This window comes from Ooceraea biroi, chromosome 3, assembly GCF_003672135.1.
Source record: "Ooceraea biroi isolate clonal line C1 chromosome 3, Obir_v5.4, whole genome shotgun sequence".
Taxonomy (NCBI): Eukaryota; Metazoa; Arthropoda; class Insecta; order Hymenoptera; family Formicidae; genus Ooceraea; species Ooceraea biroi.
In genome coordinates this window covers 2,258,513-2,276,263 of record NC_039508.1, presented here as the reverse complement: position 1 = coordinate 2,276,263, position 17,751 = coordinate 2,258,513, and the positions used below count along the sequence as shown (strand labels likewise).

Here is a 17,751-nt window from a genome sequence, read left to right as displayed (position 1 = left end):
CTAGCAGACGACATGTTGGCTGCAGGGAGCACCTCGTCTCGGACGTTTCGGCCGCGAGTTTCCTCGGGGATACTTGAGTGAGGCGAGAGTAAGGTGAGCGCGAGCTCGGTGAGGAAGCGCGGGTGACAAGAGCGAGGACGAGAAGGAAGGACAGGGATAGGTAGAGAGGCCGGCGAGGGCGCGAGACTTCTCCCTTCGGAGGGTTGTGCATGTGTAAAAGCGGCGCGAGAGAGGAGAGGCACGTCGCGAGAGAGAGAGAAGGAGAGGGAGGGTGCTGGTTCACCGAGTGCTGCCGCTGTTGCTGCTCGTCGTGTCGTGATCGTCGACGAGGAGCTCGCGCCGGCAACGGCACCGGAGAAGGAAGAGGAGGGGGGGGTGGGGGCGGGGTAGGAGAACGCATAAAAGTTCGTGGAGGAGCGGAGGACCAGAGAGGTCCGCGTCCGGAGGACGAGCTCCCGAGGGAACGAGGAACTCACGACGGGAGTTCCTGAGGGAGGAAGCGTCGTGAGCGAGGAACGAGCTCTTCTCCGAGGAAGAGGACCCCCTCTACGAGGACGAGATCAACGCGAGGAAGAGAGGAGGAGGAGGAGGAAGCGGTTGTCGCGCGCCGGCGAGAGAACACGGGGAGGAGTCGACGGCGAGATCGGAGCCGGAGCCTGCTCCTGGGACGGAGCGGTGCAAATCGGAGGAGCAGGTGGAGTAGCGACGGGAGGAGCGATACGTCTCCTTCTCCGACGCCGGGGCGCGTCGATCGTCGCTCCCTCGTCGGTTTATCGCCTGGCGGTCCGCGACCCCGCGCGATTCGGGAGCTCGCGGGCGAGTGCGCCAGTGGTGCGCGCGGACGGCAGAGCCGATCTATTTTAACGCCCGGTGGTCGTCGCCGCCGTCGTCGTCGTCGCCGCCGCCGCCGTCGTCGTCGTCGCTGCCGCTGCCGGCATCGTGCCGTCGTATCGGCGGAGTAAGGGAATCCCCGATCCCGATTGAGGAGGCGAAGGCGAGGAGGCGAAGCGAGGTCACGAGCGGCAATCCCCGCCGTCGCGTAACTTGCGACACGCGCCGCGAGTCCTACCTGCCTCCCCGTCTCGCTCGCTCGCTCTTCCCCTATCTCGCTGTCTCTCGCGCCGCCGGCCGCATCGCCGCGAGAGAGAGAGGGGGAGGGGGCAGAACGCGAGACGTGCCGCCGTGCGCGACCAACTTCAGAGAGCGCGGCGGAGTATCGCGCCTCGTCGTATCGTTGCGCGGGCTGTCGCGCCGTTCCTACGTGCGTGCGTGCGTGCGTGCGTACGTCGCCCGCGAGTGTGTGCCGTGCGTAACGCTCCCCTCGCGGTTGCGGAAGCAGCCTCCTCGCGTGGCCGGTGTCCGCTCGGTTTGCCGCCGCCGCGCGAACGGAACACGGATTCGAGCCGTCGCTGCTTCGTCGGCGCAGTGCGCGCGCCGTCGCCGTGCGACTGTCGCGAAATAACTCGAGCGGTTCGTCGCCGTCGTCGCCGCCGTTACAGTCGTCCCGCTCTCGTCCTGCCGTCGGCATTGTCGTCGGGTCGTAGCAGGTGTCGCGCGCGCTACCGCGTTGCCGCGCTGTCGGGCGCATCCTCTCCGAGTCGAGAGACCGATCGCCATCGACGTCGAACGCGGCGCGCGCGCGCGCCGTTGTAATCGTCACTGGCATCGTCATCATCGTCGCCGTCATTGACACCCTACTGCCGACGTACAGCGTCGCGACGAGCGACAGAGGTGGAGATACACGCACACGACGGCAAAGAGAGAGAGGGAGGAGCGCGACACGAGACTCTCAGTCGCCGGGCGAGCAGGGTGTCGAGCTTATGGTGCGTGGTGGTTATGATTTCGCGGGTAGTGAAGACCACTAGTGATACGAGCAACTGCGGTGTGCGGCCCGAAGTAAGTGCCGCGTGAGTGTCGCGTGCAATCCAGGGCTACACGCATGCGATCGAGCGTACACGCGAGAAGTTAGCTGCACTAGTGTCAAGTCGTCGTCGTCGTCGTCGTCGTCGTCGTTGCTGCTGCCGTTGTCACCGTTGTTGACACCGAAGAATAAACCGAAGGGGAAAAACGGCACGCGAGAGAGAGGAAGAGAAGGAGAACGAGACGGGCTCCGTTCGGCAGGAACGAGGAAAAGCGATCGCCGGCCGCGGCATAGCAGAGAGAGACAGAGGGACGTCAATCGGCGGCCGCGGGGGCGAGCGGGGGACGTAACGTGCGCGCGCGCGCGCGCGTGCGAACGGGGCGCCCGTTAGAGCGAACTCGAAACGAACGGAACGGCGGAACCGGAGGACGGCGGACGGCGAGACTCGCGGAACGGGGGCGGGGACGACGGGCGTAGCGCGCGAACTACCGCGGCGGGATTCGCAGCGCTCTTTGAACGGCGGCGGTCTCGCAGCGGCGGCGGCGGCAGCGGCGGCAGTGGTGGCGAGGGTGTAGTGAACAGCGACGACGACGACGCGGCCGCCGGCGCCGATCGCACGGTCGCCCTCCGCGCGACTACTAACTCGATCGTCGCGAGTCGTCGTCGTCCGTCTCGATCCCGATCTCGATCGCCCTCCCTCAACGCCGCCGCTATTAGTACCACCACCACCGCCGCCACCACCACCACCACCACCACCACTACTACCACCATCACGACTCGTGAAGGTAACGGGCCCGGACCGTTGGACGTGGAAGGGAAAAACGGAGAGGGCGAGCCGCGCGTCTCGTTTCCGTGGTGTGTCATGGGGTGTTTCGGCAGCCAGAGCAGCAAGGCCAGCCAGGATGACAGCAAAAACCAGAAGAGGCGATCCGACGCCATCACCAGGCAGCTGCAGAAGGACAAGCAGGTCTACCGGGCCACCCACAGGTTACTCCTTCTCGGTGAGTCACCGCATCCTTTTTTTTCTCCAACCTTTTTTTTACCAACCTGCTGGTAAAGTGGTAGAGCGCGAAAGTCTTTCGAACATACTTCCGCTCTAACGCGACGTAGAAAATGCCGACTCCAAACATGAATTCCGGCAATGAATTTATTGCACGAAGCTCAGAGTGTTGCTTCTCGACATTGAACGAATATCCTCGCCAACGTGCACCGCACGCTTGGTTGATCCGATCGAATCCCTGTCTTGTAATTTAACGCGACCGATGGTTAAACTAAGCGCGTGCTTAGAAATCGCTTACGGAAACGGACATGATCGATATACTGTCCGCACTCTTTGCGTTAGATCCTTTATCTTGCGATGCGGTTTTACGTGTTAATTTTGTGGTTAAATTGGGGGGAGGGGGAATTTAGAGCCTAGAATAATTATCGAATGTTTTCCCGTTTTGCACGCGGCGGTCGTATTCGTGAACTGAGGCGCGTTAAACGTGAGAGACCCCGACGAGCGTGCCGATAGTTGCCGGTTTCGGACAAAGAGAGTTCCCGAAGCCGAGGGCCGGCTGCTATCGTGATGTTCAACGGCGCGTAATTCAATTTTATCGATTATCGTACGAGCGGGCATCCACGAATACCCAACAACCACCTCGTGTTTGTGCCCCTTTCATTGCTCTCGGTATCCGTGTCTTTTCCCGTCTTTTCCCGTCTTTTCCCTTCTCTTTCCTCGCCGAGGTAGCTCTGGAAAATTCTATATTTCTGCTTACATCAGATCAAAGCAAATTATTTTTGCACGTAAGGGCATTTTAATGAACCAATCTTTAAGAAACGTGTCTATCCCTTTTTCGTTCTTTTCTGTATAGTTTTTGCTGACTTTTGGAATTATAATGCCGCAAGAATTATTAGAATATTTTTCTTTATAACGTTAAATTCTACGAGGATTGTTTTCCATATTTAAGAAAGAACCATTCTCTCTCTCTCGGGGTCATCGTAAATTTTCTCGTTTCTGTTTCCTCCTTTACTCCTCATTTTACTCGTCCCTTTTTCCATACCGATACACGCGTGCGCGAGGTTGACACGGTGTACCTGCTTAGCGCGATGCTTAACCCGCTGCCTCGTCCCATCGCCTTCCTATTATCCGGCATTTTACGTAGGGCGTCGTTCCAATTCGACGACAAAAGTCGCCCCCCTCGCGACGCGCAAAGCGACGAACGGAGCAACAGCTGTCGTATTAGGTCTGTTCTTTTTAGCTGCACTGCTGAACTAGTGCAATACGTTAAAGTGAGACAAGCATATTTTTTCTCACTCTAACTTATTGCACCAGTTCAGCAGTGCAGCTAAAAAGAACAGACCCATTGTTTCCTTCGCGCGCGAGATACGCCGCCGATTCATCTCCGGAGACAGGCGTCGTCACGCGCGCAACTTCGGCCATGGGAGTTCCGAAAAGAAATCTCACGTATGAATGAACCGCCGAACAGCGAAGCTAGGGAATTTAAGAAATGTTTAACTTTTTCAAAAAAGTGCAAAAATCTGAACCGCGCGACGATCTATCGTCGCTGCATCGTACGTGGTCGATACCGGAGCAAACTTCGCGCGTATCGCGACCAATCCGGTGCGTTGCTCGGAACGATCTTACCTCGAGCCTTAGCGGCCGCATTCACGCGACGCGCGATTCGAAAATGGCGAAAGCCGCGCGTTTCGGATCCGCGCGTCGCGTTATCGCGGACGATCGATAGCTGTACCCCGGCGCGCCGGAATCTCTTGATTTCGCGCAGGCAACCGTCGTTTTTTGGCGGACGGCGAAATGTCGTCGCGCGACCGATAAATCACGCGAGAGATCCAGCGGGACGCCGGCGCGCGCTGGCAAATGCCCGGCTGCGATGGCAAAGCGACTCGAGGTAGATTAACGCCGGCGATTTTTGCCCTGTTTTCAGGAGCGGGAGAGTCCGGCAAGAGCACGATCGTCAAACAGATGAGGATACTGCACGTCAATGGTTTCAGCGAAGCGTAAGTTTTATTTTTAAAAGCGGCCGACGCGTGTGCGCGCCCGCTCGCCGATCGGTCGGTCGTTCGTTCGTTCGGTCGTTCGAACGAACGGACGGACGATTGATTGGTTGCTTGCTTGCTTGGTTCCATCCGTTCCAATCCGACGATGTGTCGTTAACCTATTAAAGGCCGTAATCGCTCCTTTGTTTCTCCGGCTTTTCATCGCGAGGCTCGCATTACAATTAAACGTCAGCGGAATGCAATCGTACTCACGCACACACACACAGGTCATGTATTAGGAGTGTGATTTAGTTTTGAGGGTTTTGCAACAGATGGCTGTAGTGTCAGTTTGTTCCAATAGCTGCTTCCGATAACTGTTCTTTCTTACAGTCTTGACATTATCCATCACATTTAGTAGCATTATAGCAATCGTGTTTATATTATCGTAAAAATGCAACTTCCGAAACAGCATTTTCGACATGCGTTGCTTTTGGTTTTTAATCAAAAGAAAACTGCGGCTCACGGTTATAGAATTCTTGTGGAAACTTATGGTGACGCAGAATCACCATCAATTAAGACGTGCGAATACTGGTTTAGACGCTTTAAAAGTGGTCATACTGATGTGAAGGACAAAGAACGCTCGGGACAGCCAAGAAAGCTTGAAAATGCAGATTTGCAAGCATTATTGCACGAAAATCCAACAGAATCCACTTCAGAACTTGCCAGAGCATTAAATGTTGATCGTACAACAGTTACGAAACATTTACATGAAATGGGAAAAATTCAGAAAGAAGGGAAATGGGTTCGACATGAATTATCGGAAAGTGCCATTTGAACATTTGCATTTCGTTGATCGCCAGGCAAAAAAAGAAGAGTCTTTTGTCTCGGATTGTTACTGGGGATGAAAAGTGGATCTATTTTGATAATCCGAAACGCAGAAAATCATGGGTGGATCCAGGCGAACCATCAACATCCACTCCGAGACGCAATATTCACGGTTGAAAAGTAATGCTCTGTATTTGGTGGGATACTATGAGCTGTTAAATCCGCATGAGACTGTCACGGCTGATCGTTATCGACACCAATTGTACAAGTTGAAGCAAGCATTGGACCAAAACCGACCACCAATTGCGAGTAAAGGACGGAAAGTGATTCTTCTTCGTGACAACGCTCGACCTGACGTTGCGTTATCGGTGAAACAAACACTATTAGAGCTTGAATGGCAAGTCTTCTCCGGACATTGCTCCATGCGATTATTATTTGTTCCGGTGGATGCAACACGCTTTAGAGGATACACACTTTCATAATTTCGAAGAAGTGCGAAAATTCGTCGACGAACGGATCAACTGAAAAGAAGAGTGATTTTATCGTGGTGGAATCCATCTCTTGCCAGAAAGATGGGAAAAAGTGATAGAAAACGAAGGAAAATATTTTGATTAAGGTATTCATTCATTATCATATTTAAATACATGCGTTTGTGAGCAAAAAAAACCCTCAAAACTAAATCACACCCCTAATACGAAACACGCGACGGACGCCACCACGCCACGCGGGACGTCAAATTGTTCTGCGAGCATGTTCTCAATTTAATTTGTTTCTTCGGTTCTTCAGTTGCGGCCGTTTCTTCCGCGAAGTCGAGTCAGTCGAGGCCGCCACGAAACGTGGCGTAAAGTCGCCGTATTCAGAGCGCTCAGTGTTCTTTCTCAATGTCCTCCCCCCCCCCCTTAGCAATTTAAATCCTTGAGCCTCGAGAGTGGCCTCCAAGAGGTCGAATCGCGACGCGTGGAGTGATATGTAATTAGCACGATTGGTTTTCCAGCGTAGACCGCGTGCAGTGATTCATCCCGTAACCGGTTTGCTCTGCCGTGTTATATGCAGCGATATCAACATGTGGCTGAGATGAAGTCGCTGCTTCCTATTTTCCGATCCCATTTTCCACGCGCCACGTTTATCCACGGCAGCCTCGCTTTTCTTGACGTCCGTTTATGCGGTATCTTCAATATTTAATTCGTTTTTCGTTTCGTCAACGAGACGCCTGAATCTTCTTGCACGTGTTCGATTATTCATTCCGTTCTTCTAAATTGCTAATTTGCACGATTTTTATTTTTGTTACTTTCGTCAAATCCTTCCTCTTCAACCGTTACGTTCATTCATGAATTTCTAAAAGTTCAGCAGTTCATATATCTCGAAATGTGCCGGCGTGGATCACGTACGAACTGACGACGCGCGACAGTTCTTAATCTCTCTCTCTCTCTCTCTCGACTTCTATCTCGAGCAAAAAGATTTATCTGCGAAATCTCCGAGAGCAGAGCGATCCAGAAATACGGATTATTGATCGGCCGTGAGAATTCCAGTTGTTCTTCTAAGCGGCTGTTCGTGGTTGTTCGTGCTAAAATTATCGAATTATTCTGAAAATACCGGCAGGCGAACATACGTCGTTTCATCCAGCACGTGACTCAATTATTATCGCCGGTCGATCGCTCGAGCACTTACAGACACTTCTGGTGTGTCTGCAGAATTCATTGTTAGTCGTAGTATCGCTAGTCACATTTAATTACACGATCGGCAATGAATTGGCGCCAAGTTTCCAGCGATGTCTAATGCTTCTTCCTGTGTTGCAGGGAGAAACGGCAGAAGATCGAGGACATCAAGAAGAATATTAGGGATGCCATTTTGGTAAGCGTATATTAATGTTAGGTATATTTATTCCTCTGAGAGAATTTAACGTCCATTATATCAGAAATAATGTTAACGTGAGAAAAAGCAAGTCGGAGATGTTAAATCATTTCTTGTTTTTCTCAGCTCGGTGACGATTCGATGGCGGTAGTCCGATGGTGAAATCGTCGTCAATGTTGCGTCAATGATTCCGCGTTTGCTACTAAACTACTCGTCTACATCGGACGCATAAATCGTCGCGCCCGAAATAACTCGGCGCGTTACCGTTACGCGATGCGTAAATTCGCGATATGGAATCTCTAGCTGGAAGAGCATTGTCACCGATTTGTCATCCGAATCTGCATGTAACTGCGCGCGCGAGATTATACGTAAGCTTCGTGCGAAACGCAATCACTTCCGCGCGTCGCGTTAATGCAAATGACGCTACGTCCGATGATTTCTTGCACATGAAATTTCTGCGAAGCGACCGACAACGTGATAGCGACGAACGCCATGACGAGCCGAGAGCTACGATAAGAAAATAGAGGCGGTCTCGACGGGAGTATCGGATATATATTTGTAAAGAACATACATTTTTATATCCATGTTGAAAACTCTTGTCTATTAATAAAGAGCGTCGTAAAGTGCAAGGAGTCGCGCTGGTCTGTTATCTCGTTTCTCATCCAGAACGTGACGTTAATCGATAATTACTCGTGTTACACGAGATGAGCGCTGCGCAATTATACATTTAAATTCACTAGAACAATTTTTGAGGGAACCTCAAAATATCGCTGAACATGCCTGCCTGTGTGATTGATTAATCAACTAATCGCCGCCTCTTTTGCAGACGATAACCAGTGCGATGAACACGTTAACGCCGCCCGTTACGCTGGAGGATCCGTCGAACCAGAGCCGAGTGGACTATGTCCTGGAAGTCTCGTCTTCCCCAGACTTCGATTATCCTCCGGTGAGTCACGAGTCTTCCCGCTTATTTGCGTCGTGCTGGCCGCTGTATGTTCTCGCTGCGAAATCAAGCGGATCTCACCTCCGCGTGCGTGCGTACGTGCGAGCGTGCTATACTCATCGACCTTCCTCGCGTCATGGAGGTGCCATAAGAAAGAGTCCACAAGCTGATCTTCCCGCTTCGAGCGCGACTGTACCCACGAGTCTGTCGTTTCTTGCATCTGGCTGAAATAGTAGCGTGTGCAACTCGGCGCACAACAGTTTCCTTTCGAGAAGATGAACCGACCGGATACGCGCGCGTTTTTCCCTCGCAAGTTAGAAGAAATCGCCCATGCAATATTCAGCGTCGAAACGTTTACACTGTGCAGCGATCTGCACTCGTTTCGTTCGCTCATCCCTCTCACGTTATGACAATTTTGATCGTAAAGCCGCGGTTGTGCCCGCACTCGTGCAACTGCAATTGCATTTTACAACGTATATTTTACGATCGCTTTAAATGGTCGATATTATCTGCCATTCGTGCGTATTTACTTCTCAATTGCAGAAGCGCGTTCCCGTGCACGCATCTCCTGTAAACATATTATAATAATATTCTTCTACTATTGGGTCGTCCGGAAAGTTCGTGCCGATTTTGAAGGAAAATTCAAAGGCAACATTTTTTTATGTCGATAAATATTTATTGACTTATGTATGCACCGTTTTGTTTCACAACCTTTGTCCATCTTTCACGCAACTGGAAGATTCCATTCTCCCAGAACTTCTTAGGTTTCTCGGCGAAAAACTCCTCAAGGTGGTTTTTTATGTCGATCAAAGAGTTGAAGTTCTTGCCGCTAAGAGAATTTTGTAAAGACCTAAATAAGTGAAAGTCTGAAGGTGCAATGTCTGGTGAATACGGTGGGTGAGGTGGCACATCCCAGCCAAACTCCAACAATTTTTGTCGGGTAGTCAAAGAAACATGAGGTCTGGCATTGTCCTGATGGAACACGACGCCCTTCCTATTGGCTAATTCTGGACGTTTTTCCTGAATCGCTGTCTAATTCGTCCAGTCGCGAGCAGTACTTCTCTGCATTTATCGTTTGGTTGTGTGGTAGGGGGTCATAATATAGGATTTCTTTCCAATCCCACCAGACACAGAGCATGACTTTTTTTGGACGAAGGCCGGCTTTCGGAGTGGTTAATGCTGGTTCATTTCGCTTACCCCAGGATCTTTTTCGTTCTACATTGTTGTAAATGATCCATTTTTCGTCACCCGTCACTAATTGCTTCAAAAATGGTACGTTTTCGTTGCGCTTGTACAGCGAGTCGCAGATGGAAATGCGATCCATTAAATTTTTTCGGCCAAATTATGCGGAACCCATACATCATAGCGACTTACGTAACCAAGCTTCACTACATGATCGTGGACAGTGGTTTTCGATATTTTCAGTATCTCTGCTAATTCACGTGTCGTGTAGCGCGGGTTATTCTCGATCAGTGTCTTGATTTGGTCATCATCAGTAGTAGAGGGTCTGCCCGAGCGTTCTTGGTCTTTAAAGTTAAAATCACCAGCTCTAAACTTAGCGAACCACTTACGTACGGTTCTTTCAGCTAAAGCGCCTTCTCCGTAAACAGAACATATCGAATTTGTTGCTTGTGAGGCATTTTTGCCTTTCCGGTAATAGAAAAGCATCAAGTGTCTAAAATGTTCTTTGTTTTCTTCCATCTTCAAAAGAGTACAAAACTGACACGAATCAATTTATCTGAAACAACTTTTTTCCTAAAGATGCGTTGAAATGTCACCTTTAAGCATATGTATATAACTCGTATGTTTTCAATAACATTGATATATTCAGACATGTTCCAACGCTATCTATTAAAAATCGGCACGAACTTTCCGGACGACCCAATATTTTCTTCCGTACTGTATAGATTATTTTATGTCGCACACTGTGCATTACATTCCGTCCCGCAACGCACTTTCAACCAGTTTCTCCTGATTGCCCGGTGTCGTTTGAAGACATATGCAGTACAGCAGAGTGTAACGCGCGGCGATACGCGCGGCACGACAGCGGAGAGATTTGCTTAACGATCACCGAGACGGCATTTCTTTACGTCGCGCTTAACTGGCGCACGCACATCTGCGGATTAACGTAACGCCACACGCGCCGCGCCTCCCTGAGAACCACTGCGTGGCACGATCAGTGTTTACAATGTTTACACAGCCACCGCACATGTCGGTGCGCTATATAGCGTTCTGTACTACGACGCGCTGCGCCATTTCTCACATACGCATCTATATACGTATGTATGTACACACGATTCCTCTCGATTGTGTCGTGCTCGCAATTCACGCGATCATTACGCTCATACGTAACGGGAATTTACATCGATCGACGGCGAATCCCGTCTAAAGGATGTCACTGTCGACGATTCTGCGAACACTAGTGAGAAGGATTCTGATCCATATCGTATCAAGTGATCCTCCAAGAAATGAGGACTTCGTGGCCTTGTGGTTCAGAGAGCAGATGTTACTACAATTGACATAAACTTTTTTATAATGTCCCGCGGGAACTGGTTCCTTTCGTACTTGGCACGTGACTCCAGTTGGCCCTGGAGCCCTCCGAGCGAGGGTTTCGCGGATAAAGATTCGCGTGTCGCAAATTAGATTAATAAAAAGCCGAGCGGCTCGTATAATGATTCCCTCAAGGCGCGAGGGTAATTAGAGAGGCGCGAAGGGCTTCGAGTCTCGATGAAGTAATTGAAACGCTTAAAGGACCATCCCGGGGCCGCATCTGGCTCGGCAGACGTCGCGTAAGCCGGGAAATGTGAAACGGATCCGAAGCCACGACGTGGCTCTCGAAATAAAATCGTCGCGACGAAATAATCCACGCGTTTTGCGTCATTCAGCGTGAGCCGCGACGTGTACGACGTACCGACGAGCGCGATGGTCCATTATTTGTCGCACGTGGATGATACATTCGGATTAATTGAATTAAATCGTTGTGCGCTGAACGTCGAGCTTTACGGTCGGACGTTGCGCTTTCGGTTGGTCCTTGCTTCCTCCAGCTGATCGTGTGCGACTTTTACGTCTGTCCACGAAGCAACGCGCGGCGAATCCAGCATTCGACGATTATTTCAGGCTTCAAATTTTCGACCGTTGCGAAAATATCACGTTGAAACATTTCGCATGACACTCCACAATCCGCTTTTCCGAAAACTCGAGAAGATTAGATCAAGATGAGGGAATTTCGATTGAATGGGCCTCTCTCATAAAGCGCAAACGATGTCTCGCGCGTGAAAGGCTGTTCCAGCTGCTTATTGTATCGATTATAAATATAAGCGCCGTGTGCCCGTTGCAAATGTTGCACTTGGCAAATCAACGGTGCTATTTTCGCGATTGGGAGACAAAGCAATATCCAGAGTACCGCTCGCGAGTTTCGTCGGCGCCTTCCACGATTCGCGTTTAATTTGTCACTGTCATTCGTCTACTCCGCATATGTGAGAGATGTGGAGGAGAGGGTGCTCACGGATGCGGAAGTTTATTTTAGGAGAATCCTAGGCCTAATTTTGGTACAGGCTCGAAACCTCACCGGTGAAGACGACAGGTTCTTCACGCGAAAGATAGGTACGATCGACGTATATTAGCTGGCGAGTGGTCGATGATGCGAAAACATTTACGCAATCGAGAGGAATTACGGAATCGAGGATGCCAACATTTGAAATGTTAAGCAATCCACTTACGTATTTTTGCCAAAGAGAAAGAGAGAGAGAGAGAGAAGCAAGCGAACAAATAAATCGATATAATTGCATTATCGTCATATTTTAGAGAATCACATGTTACGTATAATATACAATAAAAACTCCACACTCCGTCGAGTGTGCGATTAATAAATATTAACATTACATAAATCCCGGTTGGAGAATTAATAAAAACCACTCATGTCCGTGTTCTCTCGCGTGTGTGAAACGATTTACATTCAATTTCCCCGAGAGCCGCTTTTATTCCCGCGCGAATCTGCAGCATCGCGTGTCCCCTGTATTTTTAGCCGAGTTTCACTGTTCCGCAGTGGGCGCGTTTAGGGTCTTAGCGCGAGCGAGAAGAGGATGACGATGCGTTTGGACGAAATTATTAGTACGTGCATAATCGCGGTAATAGGCACCGCACCTCCGGCGATCCTTCGCGCCGACGGAGACGCCGGCCGGATCGACGATGCGTCCGTTCATCGATCGTGCGAGCGTGGAAATAGCACCGACAGGAGAATTTATTAATATAACCGTCGCGCGCTGTTATATTGCCAGGCACCCACCGATCTAGTATCCCGGTCGCCCACGCGATTTGCAGCTCGCGCCCTGGGACAACTTTCGCGCCCAGGATGGGCTTCCGTCTTAAACTTCGTCGCGACACTTAGGGCGATGAAAGGACGCGAGCGAGCGGTTACAGCGCTTCCCAATTACGCCGGTTTGTTGGGGCTTTCATGAGAGATCCACGGGAGAAGTGCCTCGTCGTTCGCGAGTCATTCATCCGGGAATACCTGCGGAAAGTTGAATTCGCGATCAGTCATCTCTGTGATGCAAACCTTTTCCGCTCCATTTCCAATTACGAATTGTTTAACGTAATACCAACGAGCATCTCTGAGGATTATATAAAATTTTTTTAAATATACAGGGTGGGGCAATAACTATTACCACCTTAAATATCTTCGAATTTATAAGGTCCAGAGGAAAATTTATGTAATCAAAATTATACGGTACGAAGGGGGCTAACATATGGCGACAATAATTTTTGTCCTGGTGGAGGCGCTTCGAAGATATCAAGGTTACCTTCATTGTTTTAATGGGTTTGGTATGTTTTTTTTTCCATAATTTCATAGAGGAGCTTAAAACAAGTACGGAACTCATGACACAAAATTATTGAACAAGATTAAATGTAAATGAAAACGATAAAAAATACATTTTTTTTAATGCAACTATGTTATTTTATTACGTGACGTTTTATCTCTTATTTTATTATCAATGTTTATAAAAGGTGTTCGAAGTGATGGCCGTTACTATCAATACAACACTGGATTCTTCTGATCACTGATTGGCTTGCTCTTCTAATAACGTCGGGAGCTATTGACGCACAGGCTTCAATGATCCGTTGTCGCATGATTTGAGGTGTAGTTGGTTCTTCTTTGTAGACTATGTCTTTTAGGGTTCCCCATAAAAAGAAATCCAGTGGTGTCATGTCGACTTGTTCTTCAAATGAATACATCTTGCACGATTGACTTATCTATCGATACTACTTTTCATGTTTATTTTATCCTGTGAACTTATTAAGATGGCCTTCAAAGGGTCTTTGTTTTCATTGAAATAAGTTTACGTCACTATTTATTTTCATCGATGTATCCGTTTGAAGAACAAGTTGATCCTCATTTATGAGGAATGTCAAAATCAAAACATTCCGACAAAACATACTAATAAAACGTCATTTCGTACATCTTTTAAACGTAAATTTCATTTAATATAAAAATGTATTTTTTATCGTTTTCATTTACATTTAATCTTGTTCAATAATTTTGTGTCATGAGTTCCGTACTTGTTTTAAGCTCCTCTATAAAATTATAGAAAAAAACATACCGAACCTATTAAAAAAAATGAAGGTGACCTTGATATCTTCGAAGCGCCTCCACCAGGACAAAAATTATTATCGCCATATGTTAGCCCCCTTCGTACCGTATAATTTTGATTACATAAATTTTCCTCTGGACCTCATAAATTCGAAGATATTTAAGGTGGTAATAGTTATTGCCCCACCCTGTATATTTATTAAGATGGTATAGGAGTATGTAGAATTTCGAGTAATTGACAGTTAATTTTAACGAAAACTTCCGCTGTGTTGCATCTCGATGTGAGAGCATACTGCAGTTGTGCCGAATAAACTAAACTTCCGTTTCGCAATTCGCGCACGCATTTGTACATTTTACCGAGAATATCATTGCTCGCGATAGAGCGCGATGCAGCTGTGCGAGGCTCAAATAACTAATAATACTTTGCGCTGTTCCGACGTTGATTTATGCACGCGGACGGGCATGCTTGCACCACGATTACTCGGCAAGTTTTAATTTGTGCCATTTACAAGAGCGCGTCATTGATCACAACGAATCGTTAATTGCGAAATACTACTACTATTAATAAGCAGTGTTTATAAATAATAAATAATTGATTTATCGATCTCGGCCAACTCTGGCATCAATGTACGCTTTGCTGCGTCTGTTAGACTCGCTGGAATTTAAGTGGCATTTACACCGTGCTTGCATTATTCTCTTAGCGTTAAACTCGAAAATATTTACATTATGCACAACTGAAAAACCATGAACTCTTGGTTCACGCAATTTCCAACAATTTCCACAATAGATATTCGTTCCTTACGCTCGGATTTATTGTTTAATATTTGAGATATCATCGCGAGATATCATCATGATAATTTTAACATGGAAATTGTTTGGTCCTTTCAATATCTCGTGATTTTTTCAAGTTTTCGACAATCCACTGCTCTCTCGTCCAAGCTTGCCTGCTCAGTCAATCTCTTACAAAAGTCACTCATGCTCGGATGAGAAAACCACGTTTGTCGACACAATACATCTAAATTATTAATGTGCCTGACATCCTTCGCCGGTAACGCAAAGTGTGTTGCCGCCGTGTGCTCGTCGTGTATTTACGTAACATTCAAATCGCGTTTTTAATTTACTTCCAAGTGCGTCTCCGCAAGATCTTGCTAAAATGAAATGCATCATAGTGTTGCAGAGAGAAAGGGGGAGAAAGAGAGAGAAAATGTACACGAAAATTCTGAGTAGTGTTTTAAGAAAAAAAAGTAGAATCCATCGAGTTCGAGAATCCCAAAGATATAATGATGAGTATCAAAAATGCTGATACAAAGTTTTGCTGATTATCACATTTTTCTACCAATCTTTCCACCATCCAAACGAAGCGGAAAGGACCGTTCGTTCGTGCGAAGACGCGCGTCTGTGGTTTCGTTTTTTCAGTGTCGCGGATTTCACGACGAGCACGTTTTTCAGCGGCGAGTTAAACGACGAATTAAACGTCAAACGTTACTGCCTGGCCTGGCGCGCAATAAAGACGGCGATAAATGTACTATAAATATACGCGAATAAGCGGTATTGCAAATTCGCGCCGTTCGCCGTCCGCCGGCGGAATCTACATTGTATAGGAATCGCGATTGCTCACTCGTTGCATACTGGCGCGTGGAATTCCAAAACTTTAGATTTACGGCGGATTCTTATCCTCTCGACGCGATCTAAACTCTCGCAACACCGGGGAGAGAAATAAAGGGAGAGAGAGAAGCATCTATAACAATTCTCCGAAACAGAGCATTGTTTCATGAGATAAATAGCAAAAAAAATATCGAAAGCTTATGATTTGCTTTGTGAAGAAAATTTTTTCTAGAATTATGATATTGCTAGGTCGATTTATCTTTTATAGAATTTTTGGAGCGGTATAAACATCACGTGCAATTTGACAAGGTAGATTAGAGCTTTGCGAAATTTTTCACGAAGACACGATATCAAGACCAAGTCGTTTAACTGATCGCTCTGCTTTCAGGAATTCTACGAGCTCGTCGAGAACCTCTGGAAGGACCGGGGCGTTCAGCAGAGCTTCGAGAGGAGTAACGAGTATCAACTCATTGACTGCGCCAAATAGTAAGTCCACCGAATTCAATACAGATTTGTGAGAGTTCATGGTGTGTGCGGCGGTCCGTTCGCTCGGAGTCGTGTGTGAGGAATTTAAAATAGCACACAACCGGCTCGGCATCGGACCGGCTCAATGGACCATGTTGATGCTGCGCCGTGCCGCATCCAGCTCGTACGAATACACCTACATTCGCATAGCGTGGCGCGACGATTAAATAAACATTCGCAGCGAGTCGCGACGATTTATAATGCGAAGCACTCTCGCGAGATCCACCGAGTTTCGTGTGATCCGTTGGTTCCAGACCGCCGGATGTTTCCACGTAGTACGGGGCGCTTATAGCGGGGAGTTCATTGTAACCTGCCGGAGGGGATGATATCGCGCGAGATCGTGATAAGAAACCCGTGAGATAACGCGTCGATAACGCCATCGCGCGCGCCTCGCGAATCTGTTGTCGCTCGCTGTATCCTTTTTACAGTGCATTTCATACGCTTTATCTCATAATATATCTGCACGCGCATGTACGCGTGTGTGTGTACGTGTACAATATGCGCGTGTATATATTCATAGACTTGTGACACCGATTTAATACCAATGGAGACAATGCTTTAACGAGGTAATCGCCTTAATGGGGATCGCTCGTTTATCCAGGGGTCCTCCCGACGAATCGACCCAACCTCGGGCTTTTTTGTACGCTAATTCGATGATGTGAACGTTGATTCAGTTACATAAAGCGAATGCGCCGCGTAATTCTATGAGATTACGATTGCGAACGCGCATCCGGTGGACGAGCAACGGAACGCCGGCCGTACATGTCGCGGATATTGCAGTAACCCGCTATTTTTAATGCGGTACACTCGGGGTGATAGTGCCGGATCCATGGCGATTTACGTATCGAGAAAAAGGCATAGTTCTCTTCCTGGCGTAAGCGACAAGTTTAGCTATTCCACCAACAGTGGCCGCGTCTCACGTCCGTCAATTCGTCGAACTTGACATTGTCACATTTGAGAATAGCTTACCGCAGAATTGTGCTTGCTGCAAAAACATACGCCTGTCTGATTTATCGGTATAATTTCAATGCCATTGATGCATTTGTACTGAAGTTTAAGAAATGGATTGTCGGAGCTACAATCTCGCTCGCAGTTGCTCGCAGAAAACCGAAATGAGCGAAGCGATTGCGCTATAATTCTTGTAGTTTAATATTTTTAATTAAGAGTACGCGTAATGTTGTAAATATCACGAGAGCAAATGCACGTATTTCCGTCGAGCAAAATTCTCTTCTTGAACTTTGGTATATGACTAAATACATATATTCGTGGGAGATTCTCTCTCTTTCTCTCTCTTTCATCGGTGTTTCGTGCCGCTCGTAATCGCATTATCACGGATTTCTTGCGTTCTCTTTTTTTCCCCACCGGTGCGACTCACGGCGATGCGGTTTCCGTTCTCCCTCTCTCGCTCGCTCTATCTCTCTGTTTCTCTCTCGCGTACAGCGGGAATCGTTGCCGTTAAAAATAGCGTGTCGTATTTTTAGGCAGCGGGGAGATATAGCGCTCTCTCGGCATATTTGTAGACGAGAAAGAGAGAGGGAGGGCGAGCACGATGGTTATAATCTTGCGGTCGCATGTGCG

At 48.2% G+C, this 17,751-nt stretch overlaps 1 protein-coding gene across 1 annotated transcript in view; it reads left to right on the top strand.

The window, feature by feature from the left end:
• Positions 1-2,611: 2,611 nt before the first annotated feature.
• The window catches only part of LOC105283208 (guanine nucleotide-binding protein G(s) subunit alpha), a 33,247-nt gene continuing 18,107 nt past the window's right edge, over positions 2,612-17,751 (top strand). Inside the window, exons 1-5 of the mRNA XM_011345799.3 lie at positions 2,612-2,862; positions 4,786-4,858; positions 7,459-7,513; positions 8,340-8,459; positions 16,037-16,134. Coding sequence (XP_011344101.1) covers positions 2,724-2,862; positions 4,786-4,858; positions 7,459-7,513; positions 8,340-8,459; positions 16,037-16,134 — 485 coding nt within the window. The 5' untranslated portion in view covers positions 2,612-2,723. The remainder of the gene's footprint in view (positions 2,863-4,785; positions 4,859-7,458; positions 7,514-8,339; positions 8,460-16,036; positions 16,135-17,751) is intronic.